Source organism: Anoplopoma fimbria, chromosome 4 (assembly GCF_027596085.1).
Source record: "Anoplopoma fimbria isolate UVic2021 breed Golden Eagle Sablefish chromosome 4, Afim_UVic_2022, whole genome shotgun sequence".
In the NCBI taxonomy this organism is placed as follows: domain Eukaryota; kingdom Metazoa; phylum Chordata; class Actinopteri; order Perciformes; family Anoplopomatidae; genus Anoplopoma; species Anoplopoma fimbria.
In genome coordinates, this window is record NC_072452.1 from 8,414,505 (window position 1) to 8,429,002 (window position 14,498).

Here is a 14,498-nt window from a genome sequence, read left to right on the forward strand (position 1 = left end):
TTGTCAATAACAGAGACAGAGCCGTGGATCGGGGCGCAGAATCCACTCTATGACTTGACCTTTCTGCACGTCCGTCCACTCTTTTCCTCATCTGCCCTCCTCACCCTGCCACATGCACACACACATTACATCATTACTCTCGTCTCGTTTTTCCTTTTGTTTCCCTACTTTCCATCCCTCACACACATGAGATCACCGCATTGATTTCATTCCAGCTGTTACGGTTTGGGGGCATCTGGGAGACATTCCAGTGCAGAGCCCTCTTGTCCAGCCATGTAATTCTCAACAGCTGCAGAACATACAGCTATGACACTTGAGCGAGGACACCAGCAGAACTTAATTAAATCTGAATCTGTCCTAGGCCAACGTGCATGTTCCACATTATTATCTACAATATTATTGCGAGGTAATAATAATGCTTAGATGATGACTGCACAAGTGATCATACAACAAGAATTTAATGTCTGAGCTGTTACTTCAACTGGTTGGAGGGCTGTTCATTTTAAACAGAAACCACAACGAGTTTAGATTAGACTTAAAGTCGTGCTGTCAACTGTTACCCTCTGGGGACATCTAGTGGTCAGACATAAACACTACATAGAGGATATACACCAGTTTAAAAAACCTGTGGCTGAAATCACGTGGTCCTCTTTTTTGTTGGGGGTCTCACAGACCCCACTATTGAATGTGTAAAAATAGATATTCAAATATAAGCCTCTTTATTTACTTCTGACCTTATAAAACCAAAATGTAGTATGCAGGTTTCATCCCTCTATGGTAATGCCTTGACATCAAATACACTAAAATATGTAGTAGGTCAGCATTGAGCATAGTCCATAAAAATCTTGATCATTTTATGAATGTATTCCCGGCAATAATTCAGTTAATTTATGTTTACAGTGTTGCAGTTGGCTGGAATAAATACTACAAAGGTACGTTCAGAGAGAGAGCTATATAAACCCAATCCTAGCGCATGTTGTATTATTGACACAAACCAAACAGTGCTTCTGGACATTTGGGTAACTTCAAAATGGTTGAGTGTAACTTCTCAGTACAAAAATATAGCAATTCTTGAAAAACTAAACAACATTTTTCAGTTTTTAGTAAATATCCTATTTAGTTTCCACCTTCTATTATTTGCTCAAAAGGCAGTTTGTCTGCCTTTTTTTATGTTGTGATTCATCTTCTTTTGTCATTTGTGTGAAATTGTGTAAATCTTCAGTTGGGGCATCACATCTGTAAAATGATGACGGAACAGGCCTTATGGAATCCAGTTCTTTGTCTGTCGACCTAGTTGGACCAAGTCCAATCTACTGACTCATCCTTCTTTTCATTCATCATATCTCAATCTCATTGACTCATTTGCTGTCCATTTCGTTATCCTATCCTAAATCTGTCGTATTATCAGCCTCATGGACGTGGCCTTCTTCTTTTAGCTGGCCAACCTATTTATTTTTTACACCAATTCCTTGGATTCACTTTAAGGTTGAGTTTCTCAGATGAAGTTTAGGAGTTAAGGAGTTTGTTTCCTATTATTACTGTAATACACATCCTGTTCTCGTGTGGGTTGTCTTGTTACAGTATCACATCATACATCAGCTGTTGAGTACTTTCTATGTTGTCTTTTGGGAAAGAGTTGTCTGTGGCTGACAATAAAAGAAGGTCAAACCTGTTTTAAGATGTAGGGAATACCCTTCTTTATTCTGAAGGCTGTGGGCCGGAAGTGTTACTACTGATGCTGCAAGTGAGCACAAGCAATTAAAGACCAGGTGTGTTTCCTGGGATAACGAAACAACCTTTTTTTGGCCGAAGTTTTGCCAGAGGACGCCAAGTAGGTCTTTCTCCCTTCAATACATTTCAAATAATTCCCTCCAATTCCACTGGAAATATGCATGACACTAATATTTATATCTTTCATTTTAAAGAGGCTCTGGGGGAAAAGTCTTAACATTAAACAGGTAACGTTATTGTAACTATGCAACTATGTGTCAACCTGCCAACAGGTGCTCGTTCAGCAGAATGTCCTGACTAAAATGAAAATGAAATACATGCCAAACACGCACTGCACATGTAAGAAGTCACATCTAACAAACAACGGTGATATTAAAGGTTAACGTTTCAAATACCCAACAAAGATACCCCTCAAATGATGCTGAGTGATATAGAGGGTCGTTAGGAGGAGGCGTAGGGACGGAGTGAGTGAGCTTTTGGTGGCTGGATGCCTCTGTTGATGCTCTGCTGGAAAGCGAAGTTCCTTTGGACTTTTTCCTCCTCTATAGGACCATGATGGGGATTTCTGTCTCTGACATGTCAGCATGTCTCTCACATAAAAGTCGCGCAGAATCGCAGAATCGGAGAGAGATATGCCAAGGTAGGATTGCTTTTTTTTTTGGGACCGATTCGACATGTTGTTACTTGTTTAACTTGATTAACTTTAAGATGTGTCATTAATCCAACCGTAGAGTAATTGAACAATGTGTAGCAGCGGGTTTAGGAAATATTGTTTATGTAAATACATAGTACAAAGTATATATGCGATTACAAACCATAAAATATATTATACATTACATTTCATCTGGGTTTTGTCAGTATCATGAAATATTTTTATTTTACGTACATGCAGTTATTTGATTGACGTCCTTCACAAGGATAATAACATAGCTAGTGGCTCTCTGTAACTTTGGTTTTGGATAAATAGTGTGTTCATTTTGGCTATGTGAGTGTCATTTTTTTTTTAATGTCAGAATGGTGGGTTTAGCCTGCACTCTTAGATATTGGGATTTTCCATTCTCTTCCTTTTTTAATTTAGATTTTATTTATCAATTTACTATTATTCAGATCATTTCCCCCAAATTTGTTGAGTGTTTTTGAGTTGAATACATCAAGTTATGGCATTTTGTGTCATCAACACATGTAATGTCAATAGCATGTGCATTCAAGCGTCATATCTGTAGTGACTTTGTTGTTTACCTTGTGCTCTCTTTTCTAAAAACGAGTTCACCTTCTCCCTCTCTGTCTTCTCTTTGTTATTCAGATGAAGTTATTTGTTTTCAGTTTCGTCTGTGCATTTCTGCAAGTCAGTCATCAAAATCCAACCAGCCAGTGGATTATGACGCCCCACGGTATGCTTGATCTCTATGGAAATGTATTACTCACTCCCAGATCAAATTCGTTCTTTCATTCTTCCTTAACCTACCTTTATTTCTGTGTGTCCTCTGTTAGTTTTGGTTTTGGTTATGGATGGCACTTTGAGCCAGCAGTCCCTTAGCTGCCTAGAGCGGCCAGAGGAGCTTCTGATGAGAGTCAACAATGAAGAGGATATTTCTTGGAGGAAGAACGGAGAGGAGGAAGCACAGGAGGAAGCACAGAAAGGAAACACATACCTGCTAGATCTGAAGGAAAGCTTTGGAGGGGGAAACTACACCTGCCACAGTAAGGATGGGGCACTCCTCAATTACACCGAGGTCCTGATCCAAGATGATGAAAGTGACACGAGGAGAATTCTTTTGCAAACCAACCCAGGTGCGGTCCAATTTGAAATACTGCATTGCCATTGTTATACAGAAGCTAGTATTTCATCTGGTAAATTCCCCCTTGGGTTTTTTTGTGTTCCACCTTTTTCTTTAGGAAATTATTTAGATTGCTCTGCTAAAAATTACAACGGAGAGTTCAAATGCTCTTGGACCTGGCACAAGAAACGCGTTGGCAAAGTAGCATTTATCAAAGCTCGACGGTAAGCTCACAAACTGCTGAAATCTTTCTGTTTCGCTGTCCAATAATAACACAGTATTCAAGCTGATGTCAGAGCTGAGACTACACAGTGACATCCATAAATGACTCCTAATGAAAGGATACATAACACAGTACTTTTTATATGTCATTTAAAGATCAAGGTCAAGGCTTTTACAGCTGTATTTTTTTTGCATGGAATCTGATTCCGAGTTATGTATGTTCTGCTTTTTCACCTATTTGTCTATGAGAAACTGTTACAACGTCTTGGCCTGAAATTCAAAGCCAAATTTCCAGAATCATCGTGCCGTCTGAATAATAGGACACATTTTATGCTGTTCTATGCAGTGTTTCTCAAGACGATGAAACTGAGTGTTCTGTGGATGAAAGCGGTCGGCGTTGGACATGCTCTTCAGGTCAGGGTAACTTCAGCTGTTCGGTGAACGACAGCAGACCCTGGATATCGTGCTTGGACCAGCAGCACTGCCCCTACGCCGAGGAGAGACAGCCGATCCACATCACCGTCTACGTGAGGACGGAGCACTTCCTGGTGGAGAACTACTCCAAATACTTTTACCTGTCAGAGATAGGTGAGAAATCCCTGGGTGTCAAATACTTTTTTAGTTTTGGCACATAATACAGCGTTGTTTTTTTATGTCTTTCTGTTTCTGTCTTTGTTTTCATCTCACTCTATCTTTTGCGTTCACTCTCGATAGTGAAACCTGACATGGTGACGATCATCAGTGAAGTCAACAGCCCGATGATAGAGTGGAGTTACCCGAGCTCCTGGAGCAGTCCCTACTCCTACTTCCCTCTCACTTTCCAAGTTTTACAGCTTAAGGGGCGATGCAAAAGGGTTGACAACCCGTGCACTGTCTCAACAGGCACCAAGGTAAGAGGGACCTACTGAATTGATCTGCCAAAGTAAAGTGACCATAATATAGAAATGTCACTTAAAATATAACATTTGTGTCAAATGACAAACCATGAAGTTACTCCACACAAAGGATGATGTGATGTCATTTATGTTTTATTCCTCAGATCTCGACTGTCCACTCTACTTGTCAGTTCAAAGCCAAGCGCAGAGCTAAGTGCGTCTGTATCCGGGCTAAGGATGTTCTTGTTAACTCACAGTGGAGCGACTGGAGACATAGCAGGTCAGTTATCCTCAGGGTTTTCCAACCTTTTGTCAGTCACCTGACTCCTCCAACCAAACAGGGTCTACCTTCTTGGTAGCTTTAACTCTCTGCCAGGTTGTCTGTTGTTTTTTTCTTGCTTGTTAGTTTTGACAAAAAATAAATTTTCACTGCTTTCTGTTGTGAGTTTTGATGTATCAAAACGGGAGAAAATATCTTCTGTTAATTACATTTTTACTTCTATTTTTACTGATTTCGCACTGATTATTAGACTACTTGCCTTACATAGTAACATTCTAGACACGTGTAAATTCTATTTTGAAAAGTGCAAAATTAATACATTTTGCTTGCTTACTTGGAATATAAATGGAAAATAATAGTTATTTAAGACTAATGTCCTTATTATTTGTTTTCCATTACAGATTGACACACAAGAGGAAAAAACATCAGCAGAAACAAATAACAAATCTTACAGAAGAAAGATAATCTCTTTACATGTCATGTTATTTATGTTTTTATATATATTTATATTTTCCTTATTTTATATAATGTAGTTTGTAAGACGTAGCTACTTTTAATCATGAGTGAATAATTAAAATGATATTTAACACAACCTTTTTCGTTTCCTGCCTAATACAAAACATCATAACCTCACATGTCCTATTGCTGTGGATTGCATTTCCCTTTGTTTCACAGTTACAATCAGCAGCTTCATCCTAATCCGAGCAATAATCATAATAAATCATGTTTAGCTTTGGCTGATAACATTGGCTTAATATTTATTGAAACTTTGTACAAGGTTTTCTTTTGCACCCAATTCTCAATCAAGGCCTGTACTATACACTCACTCAACCTTGTACCTTTAGTAGAGAACAGAAACCTCCATAGTTGTTTCTATTTGACCAATAAACAAAAGGTTTAAATGTCAGAATCTTTTCCCAAACCAGTAAGGTAACATTGTGGTTTTTGGTAGAAACTCTCCTCCTCACACTGTAGTTTTTGTGTCGCCCTCTTCTCCCATCTCTCTCTTGCTCTCTCGGTCCTTCTCCTGAGTACAGCTGTGGATTCATCAGACGTACCACCGAATCACAATAGTGGGACTTACCATCCTGTATCTGCTTTACATCATAAAACACATTAGTAAAGTAACAAGTCACATGTTTACATTGGATCTGCTGACCAACAACACTTTAAAACCAAGGGTTAAAATTGCAGCCTATAAACTAATGTAAATGAGGTAATGAAATAGTCTCAGTAATATGAAAACTGAGCTGTCAGACAGGGTTCCTCAATATGCTTTGTTTCAAACATCCCTATGAGGGGACTCTCACATACACTATATTGATAGTTAAGTGCCAACAGCAGGGCATTGACCTCTAAATCATAAAGAAAGGGCTCATGTTTCTGCTGTTGGGTAACCGCATCAGTCACTGATCCATCTGCAGTGACAGTAACTTTTTCCCTCTGACATTAGAGGAAGTGTCTGCGTTACTCAGCCTTACAATAACAGTGATTGAGGTTAAACCACAGTTCACTAACAGCATGATAGTATAACTATATTACTCCAGTGCTTGTGACAGTCGTATTTATCACTAGCAGTAACTGGAATCACAGTGAGATGTATTGGGTTTGTCTGGTGTAGTGGTTCCCGACCTTTTTGGCTTGGGACCCTTTTAAGGGGAAGCATTGTAAACATGTGACTCCTCATCATAGGTTATAGCCTTTGGACTTAAGTTGTAAGCAGTTAAACCAAATAGGTATTTCCTTATTCTCTTTTTCATATAAAGAGAAAATATCTAGTATTTTACAAGAAAAACAGCTAAAATTACATTAAATCAGCATTTTACTTTTGTAACCGAAATAATGTTTTGCTATATAATTGCTATTCCTGTCATCATTCATCAACTTGTGACTTAAGGACTCCTTTTATGTAGTCCAGACAGTGGAGAATGTAAACACAAATTGTATTGTAGATACAGCAATTTCCAGAAAAACAATGTATAGACTGATCCAAAAATAATCCCTCTCAATCATCACTTATGACCCACTAGAAGTGAGTGGTGAATTCTGTTTCTCTGCCATCTGCCTGTATTTTCTCTTTTCTACATATTTCTCTTTCTTTTTTTATTCATCTTTGCCAGGCATAACAAAAACTGGTAACCACCCTGTCGTACAACACTTGGAAGTATCACATTTAAAATTGTATTCAAAATGGAAAATGCAAACTGTTTTATTCTTCCTGAAATATATATGTAATCATACAGCCACAGAGTCCTAATATTCAGTAGATATAGTAAGTGTACAAGGCACAAATAAGATGAGAAACGTTTGCTTGGGAACCAGACCTGTCTGAAATCTCATGTTGTTTTGTCTCTCTTGCATTTGCGATGCAAATTCGTAGTCATTTATCTCTAATAACAGAGAGCCTAATTACAGATCTTTGAATTTATTTACATTTTAAATCCCATAGAAACATTTGTGTCTTTTTACTCTACTAATTTATGGAAACAGAATAAGTGCTTTGCAATGATGATTTGTTAATTCATTACTCTATGGGAATTAATCACCCTTCAGATAAAAAAAAAAAGCAGATCCAACTACCCAAAATTAGAGTGCATTATTAACGGATACACAGATTGATTTATTACCAAAATTCCATGTCACATGTGAGAAAAGCCCAGACCAACAACTTCACACCTAAAGAATTGTAAGCCACTCTTCCCAGTACTGGCCCTTAACTGGTCAGGAGGCGGCGGTGAACCATCTCTTCACTTCCCCGTCACAAAAAGCAGAAGCAGTAAAGTGATGTAAGTGCTTTCGGGGCCAACACACTGCACCCGACACCCCTGACCTTTGAGTTGTTTGCTTTGTGTTCAGGAGGCCCTTGACACATTTTTGGTAAACGTTTCTACTTCGCCTTCCATTTCCCGCTGTAAGAAAAGTCAAAGGGGTGAACAATGTTGTAATTCATGCCGTGTCACTGTTGAAGGAAAAGTACATAAATCCATATGTCAATGGTCAAATAACAGATTACGGAGGTGATCAGTGTTGAGTTCTAACAGCAGGGCTGAAACCAATCATTTTTTCAATTATCGATTCAAATCTGACAATTGTTTTCTCAATAAATTCAACTCAACTCAATTACACGTTTTGTCTATAAATTGTCATTAAAATTTCCCAGCTCAAAGTGACTGATTGAATTTGCTCTTTTTATCTGACTTCAGTCAAAAATGGAAATATATTCGGTTTACTTTTATATATGACAAAAAAAAGACATCTAATCCTCACATTAATAAATCAAGATCAAACAAGTGTTTGCTATTTTTGCTTAAAATATTACTGAAATAATAATCTAGTAAGTAACAAAGAGTTTCAGCTCTAGTTTTCAGTATGATTAATGGGATGATTTATAGAAAATTCTACAAGCTACTACGAGCAGCGATCCATATACATCAACATTAGCACAGAATATCTCGAGACAAAGCTCACCATGGACAGCTGAAACTGAGACAGAAGATAAACATACATTAGGAGTACTGATGAGTCAGCCGTGACTCTATAATGAAGTATTTATGTGCAGCATGTCTAATATGAATTCACTGGAACAAATCAGTACACAGCATGTTTAGTGGTCAATGGATTCCCAGTCTTGATAGTGCTGCTTTTTGTCGCGGAAGTATTTTTGCTCTTTTAAGTCTAGTTAACATGAAACTAGAGAGAAAAGCCAACTGCAATTTAGTACATGAAAAGTGTTCAAAAGAAAAAAATCTAAGCTTTATGATTTGTTGTGGCTCTGAGAAGAAGCAAAACAAGACCACAACATGTTGTTATACATGTGAGAAATGTGAACATATTTGAGACAAGAAAAAGAGAGATAGGTCTTGTTCGGAAGGAAAACCATGAAAAGGTTAGCAGATGTTATACATGTATTTCCAAAAGGGGCCGCCGGGCAAAGCTGATCGATCTTTGAAGAACAACATACTACTGCTAAACAAAACTATGTTCATTTTTTTCAGACTTTTCTTTAATCTGAGCTTTTATTACCTCATTTTGTACCTTAATATATTAGTACTCTCAACACTCTAAAAATGAATTTACCTCAACAAAATGACAAACAGAAAAAATAAATGTCCATGGCTGAATTTGAGCACATTCTGTATGTTAAAAAACCCCAACTAAAAACATATTGTAGTCATTTATAATCAAACACTAGCTGAGCTGCAAATGGGGGAGTTACACTCTGCCTTCTATTGCATAATAACGTTTTCCCCACAAAAAACTGAAAAGTCATACCCATCATTAACTTAAAACCTCAAAACAATGTATGTATTCATTCAGAACAAGAACAAAAAAAAATCTGGAATATTTGTAAGGATCTGGTTAATCCCCCTTCAGACAACTATCGATTCAAACTGAATCCACATGCTTTATTCTAACACTTAATCATCTGATATCTCCCAATTACATCCCCAACTTGTTGTCATGAGTCCACTGTCTCATTGTCCTTGTCCACATTTGTTGACCATGTAAATTAATGGCCGCATAGAAACAGCAACTTGGACAGATGGCATTTATCTGCATTCCACTTACAATGCAAGTGATACGTTTGAGAATACAATTGATTTAAGGTGGACGCAAACCATTTTAAACGTACTCGTTCAATGTCTTTTAAAAGCCACTAGATGGCAACATTGCACCAAATACTGTGACTAGGTTTTCTGCTCGACAGGTCTTTGAGTCACCTGAAGTTGAAACGGGAAAGGTCATAATTGGGAAGTACTGCAGATGTGTTACACAGAAAATGGAAATTTAACAATGATTTACCACAATTTGTTATAACTGCAGACTATTTCTCACTTTCTTTGCCCTTGATTTCATAATGAAATCTCTATTTTCTTTTTTTTTTTTCGTTTAGTAGCGATGGAATATTTCCTCACATGTTTTGGGTTTTAAGTATCCACGCTCATGATAACATAGTTTTTTTTATTAAGGCATCAAGGAAATTGCATTCTGCTTGTCTCTTGTCTTCATGTTTGAATGGTAAACATCTATATCAGTCTTCTTTTATGTCGACTAGAGAGCATATTGTCAGACATAAGGGCCATTCTCGTAAGCATATGCCTGATTTTTTACAACTAGTCATTTTTATGAGTCTTCAATTCAATCAGGCCATTATTATCATCAGCCCAACCTTTTGATTTACGAGAACATCTGGTGGTTGTACAGGAGGCTGAAAGCAGCGCCTATACAACTCCTTTCTGATCACTTACTTCAAAATGTCTTTTAGAGTTATTACGCAGTTTTTTTTTTTAATAGGCTTCCCATATGTGGACACTTGAGTGGAAGTCACACACACACACACACACACACACACACACACACACACACACACACACACACACACACACACACACACCTTTACATCGTTTACATGGCGTGTGCATTCCAGCCCTGCCCGTAATGGCCGGAGATATGTCGCAAACCTTTATGTCTGGGTGCCATGGAGTTAGTGGATCACAGTATGAACATGGCTGGATCATCTGGCCCCTACTGACAACTCTGTTTTTGGATACGGACACGTTGATATTTGGGCAAACAGTGTGTGTTGGTGCTCGGGGATATAAATATATGCCACCCCAGGGGGCCTGGAGTGATCGAGCCGGCCTGCATGCCGACCGAGGCAGACAGGATCATGGCGAGAGAGCCGGCCACAATCAAACAAATGTGCTGAAGGATAGCTCCGAGCGTGTGTGTGTGTGTGTGTGTGTGTGTGTGTGTGTGTGTGTGTGTGTGTGTGTGTGAGAGACATTTTATCTCACGTTGCTTTTATTTGTCACTATTTATTATATGGTGTACTCACGTGGTGGGGCGCTCACATTCCCCCCCAAAGCAGGAGACATAAATACACAGCGATAGACAATGATGAGACGATCGCAGGGGTGTGGTGTCCATCCTTGACCGTTTATGGCATATATACAGTGTCAGCCTGCTGAGACTCTCATGTCTGAGCAGTCTGCTGGCTGCACGGGGGAAAGGAGGATATATATGTAACTAAAGAAATGTCATTAGATGATTAGTTAGATTATTAAAATGACATAAATATAATTATAACACACAAAACTGTACGTATGTTGTTGGTTGGTTGTTTTTCTGAGGAGCCTAATCGTGTCGCTTTACAAAACTGTGATCCCAACAACTTAAACGTGTCAAACCGATTCATTTCAGCAATCCCTGATAAAATCGTAATTTTCAAAGATGCCCCCCTGATAAAAAACAAACAAACAGACGAACTGACTCTCTCATTCTTTCCATTTCATTATTATGAACCAAGCAGTTCTTATTGAACAGATGGCCCTCAGACAATTCAATTTGACCATTTAGAAATGACTCTGTAATGATGGGGGAGACCAGGACTGCTGGGGAGCACGAGGAGGGCTCACACGCGCACGCTCTGCACGTGAACCCACCGTGCAGTCTGATGGTTCTCTGAGCAATCGTGTGTTTTTTTCACACACTTTTATTTGTGTTTATTTTGTTTTCCGGGCAGTTCTTCTCGAGTGGTTGTGTTTTTTGGACAGCGGAACACTGCTCAGTTTAGCTGTAATCCTCATATTTATGTTGGATTCAGCACTTAGTCCCGCAAGATTTATGTAATGCATCTAATCAAAGCTAATTTCAAACCATCGGGCTGTAACAGAAAAAAAAAAAAAAATGTGCACAGAGGCTGCCAGGCTTTTTGTGAGCTGAAACTTTCTTAAGCTCATAATCTGCCCGAGCTGATACTCTGAATGAGCACTTGGACCGATCACTGCGGTTGATTCAGTTCTTATGAGGAATTTAAATCAAGATTTACATTTTTTTTAATGTTCAAATTAAGTGATTTTTGTATTATCCAACCCCCCCCCCAAAGAAAACAAAAAACTCTTGCGCACTGGAAAGTTGAAACACGGATGCTCATATGTGAATGTGGAATTAATTTGACACAATTGAGCACAATTAACCACTCCTCACTCTGTGTCATCTCATGGGGCCCTTGCACGGCTTCTTTTTTTTAATTTATTTTTTTGGTCACACAGTAATGAGAACAAACTCTGCTTTATTCCGGTGCTCGTGTAAACATTTCATCGGATTCTGTTGCGTCTTGTTTTGCAGAGACAGATGCGGCCACATTTCCATAAGCTGCGGCTCAAGTGACGACGCAGCAGAACAGACGATGGATGTTCACCGCGGGTCTCCTCTTCCTCCACCCTTAAACTAATGTCCTCCACCCTTTGCGCTGATGTTTGATATCCGCGCATACGTTGATTGTCAACTCTAAACACACACACACACACACACACACACACACACACACACACACACACACACACACACACACACACACACACACACACACACACACACACAGCTTCTGTCTAAGTGGTCGGGGTTGGTGGACAGCTGATTGTCCGTGTTATTAACTGGGGGCGTTCCTCCTCGCGTTGTAAACCACGCCTCCCTCACCTACTAGTCCTCTCCTGTTTGGCATCCCAGAGATGGTCCACAGTGATTCCTCAAGGGAAGAAGAGAGCGCAGATCACCCGAGCAGGAGCCGACGAGGAGCCGACGAGGAGCCGACGAGGAGCCGACGAGGAGCCGACGAGGAGCGGAGGATAGCCTCTTTTTTTTATTAATTGCGCGTAATCTTCCGTTTCATTCATCTGAACAGGGGAGAAGACTGCAAATACAGACCCGGAGCGAAGGGAGGTGTTTCATCTCCTTGGTTGTTTTCTTCTTCTTTCCCACCGTGGACTGTTTGTTGCAGAAAAGTGACATTTTGCTTGTGTTTTTTGTCAGCTGCACCTTGATCCGGGGGACTGTCGCAGCTCAGCCTCTCATCCTGCGCCTCTCATCGCTCTCTCAACGCTGTTCATCTCCACAGCTGCTGCTTCCTCCTCTCTCTCTCTCTCTCTCTCTCTCTCTCTCTCTCTCTCTCTCTCTTTTTATTTTGTATTTCTTGTGGAGTCGCTGACATGAGGTGCAGCTAACCCTGGATGCCGACAGCTCCCCCCTTTTTCCTTCCACATGTCGCATCTTTTGTTTACTTTGAGAAACAAGCGCAACTAAACGCCAAGTGAAACAGACCACGCCACTGTGCTACCTCTGACAGTGCGATCAAACACACGCAAGAGGAGGAGGAGGAGAGGAGAGGAGGATAGAGAGAGGAGGAGAGAGAGAGAGAGAGAGATAACGACAGCGTGAAAGGTGCGTTTTGATGTTTGGCATCCACGACAGCATCCAGAGGAGTGGGAGTAGTATGAAAGAAGAGCCCATGGTGGCCGGGATGAACGCGGTTCGGACATGGATGCAGGGCGCCGGAGTGCTGGACTCCAACACAGCCGCCCAGAGGTGAGCCTGAGGCGGCCTTGTCGCTGCGCTGCGCCGGGGTGTGGAGACCGGGGGGGGGGAGAGCGGTCAGGGCTGCGGGTTAGAGACCGGGATCACTGCACCGCTCCCAGAGGACGGGTAGCTGGATAACCACCGGTCCTGCTGGCTTTATACACTTTTAGCTTCAAGTCCAACATGATGTAATTCTCCATGTGGATCAGAGTGGTTTAGCATGTTTCTGGACGGAAAGCACCGTCAGCTCCAAGCACTGTAAGGCTGAGATTCACTTTTGTGAGTGGAAAAGTGCTTCACCTCATGGTTGTTTCTCTTATTTGGTTGTTATAAAGTAAAGTAGGTTACTTTGTGCATACTTTAATATTTTTTGTCCAGCTTGAATTTAGCAGTTTTTGTTCTTAAACCAATAAAATGAAAATATTTAGGCCTGTTATAAATCAAGTTGGTGATGTTAAAGATCAAATAGCACACTTTAATCGACAGCAGTCATGACAGCAATTTACTTTCAAAATTATGTTTGTAATGTAAATGAGTATAATTAACCTTTTATAGTTTAATATTTCAACTCGTGTGCTCCATTTTTGTTGATTGCAATTTAGGATGCATTTTTTTTTGCGCATTAGGAATCGGTTTTAATTAAATGATGTGTAGTTGGGGGATTTTATCATCGGACAGTGACTGACACATAGATTGCGTTTTAAAAGCAGATCTCTCTTATGCTGCATTTTTATTCAAAAATTCATGTATTTGAATGGCCTCCGTGGTGGATGGTGACGGGTTGTGCTTGTGTCCGCAGCGGAGTGGGTCTTGCTCGGGCACACTTCGAGAAACAGCCGCCCTCCAACCTCCGAAAGTCCAACTTCTTCCACTTCGTCCTGGCTTTGTACGACAGACAGGGTCAGCCGGTGGAAATAGAGAGAACCACCTACATTGACTTCGTAGAAAAGGAAAAGGTGAGTTTGCAAATATAACACAAAAAAACAACAAAAAAAATAACATTTTCAACCCCATGACAGTATATAATAAAATCTGTTAAATAAGCTTCTAATTCGTGCATTTTATTGGACCATTGACTGACACAATATACTGGCTGTTTAGTCAAAGTGATAAATTACCAGACGTGTGTTAACAAAGTGGCCAGACGCGCACAGCAGGGATCTCGAAGGCTTTTTAAATGTGGTTTCCTGACAGATTTACACACTTTTGATTATTTTAACTTTTCGCTATAATAAAAAAAAACCTTCCAAATCA

The 14,498-nt window shown here is 39.9% G+C and overlaps 2 protein-coding genes across 2 annotated transcripts in view; both read left to right on the forward strand.

The window, feature by feature from the left end:
• Positions 1 to 2,339: 2,339 nt before the first annotated feature.
• Positions 2,340 to 5,351, forward strand: il12ba (interleukin 12Ba). The gene is made up of 8 exons (XM_054598177.1): positions 2,340 to 2,371; positions 3,035 to 3,122; positions 3,223 to 3,522; positions 3,628 to 3,733; positions 4,078 to 4,319; positions 4,446 to 4,621; positions 4,771 to 4,886; positions 5,288 to 5,351. The coding sequence occupies exons 2-8, from the start codon at positions 3,035 to 3,037 to the stop codon at positions 5,349 to 5,351; spliced, it is 1,092 nt and encodes a 363-aa protein (XP_054454152.1). The 5' UTR covers positions 2,340 to 2,371.
• A 7,739-nt stretch (positions 5,352 to 13,090) lies between these two features.
• The window catches only part of ebf1a (EBF transcription factor 1a), a 54,277-nt gene continuing 52,869 nt past the window's right edge, over positions 13,091 to 14,498 (forward strand). The window contains 2 exon segments of the mRNA XM_054597110.1: positions 13,091 to 13,253; positions 14,044 to 14,200. Coding sequence (XP_054453085.1) covers positions 13,120 to 13,253; positions 14,044 to 14,200 — 291 coding nt within the window. The 5' untranslated portion in view covers positions 13,091 to 13,119.

Excerpts from the sequence above, each read along its gene's own strand:
- il12ba (XM_054598177.1), top strand. The coding sequence starts at position 3,035 with ATGAAGTTATTTGTTTTCAGTTTCGTCTGTGCATTTCTGCAAGTCAGT. Across the intron at positions 4,320-4,445 it reads CTTTTACCTGTCAGAGATAG|TGAAACCTGACATGGTGACG; the intron begins GTGAGAAATCCC and ends CACTCTCGATAG. Across the intron at positions 4,622-4,770 it reads CTGTCTCAACAGGCACCAAG|ATCTCGACTGTCCACTCTAC; the intron begins GTAAGAGGGACC and ends TTTATTCCTCAG.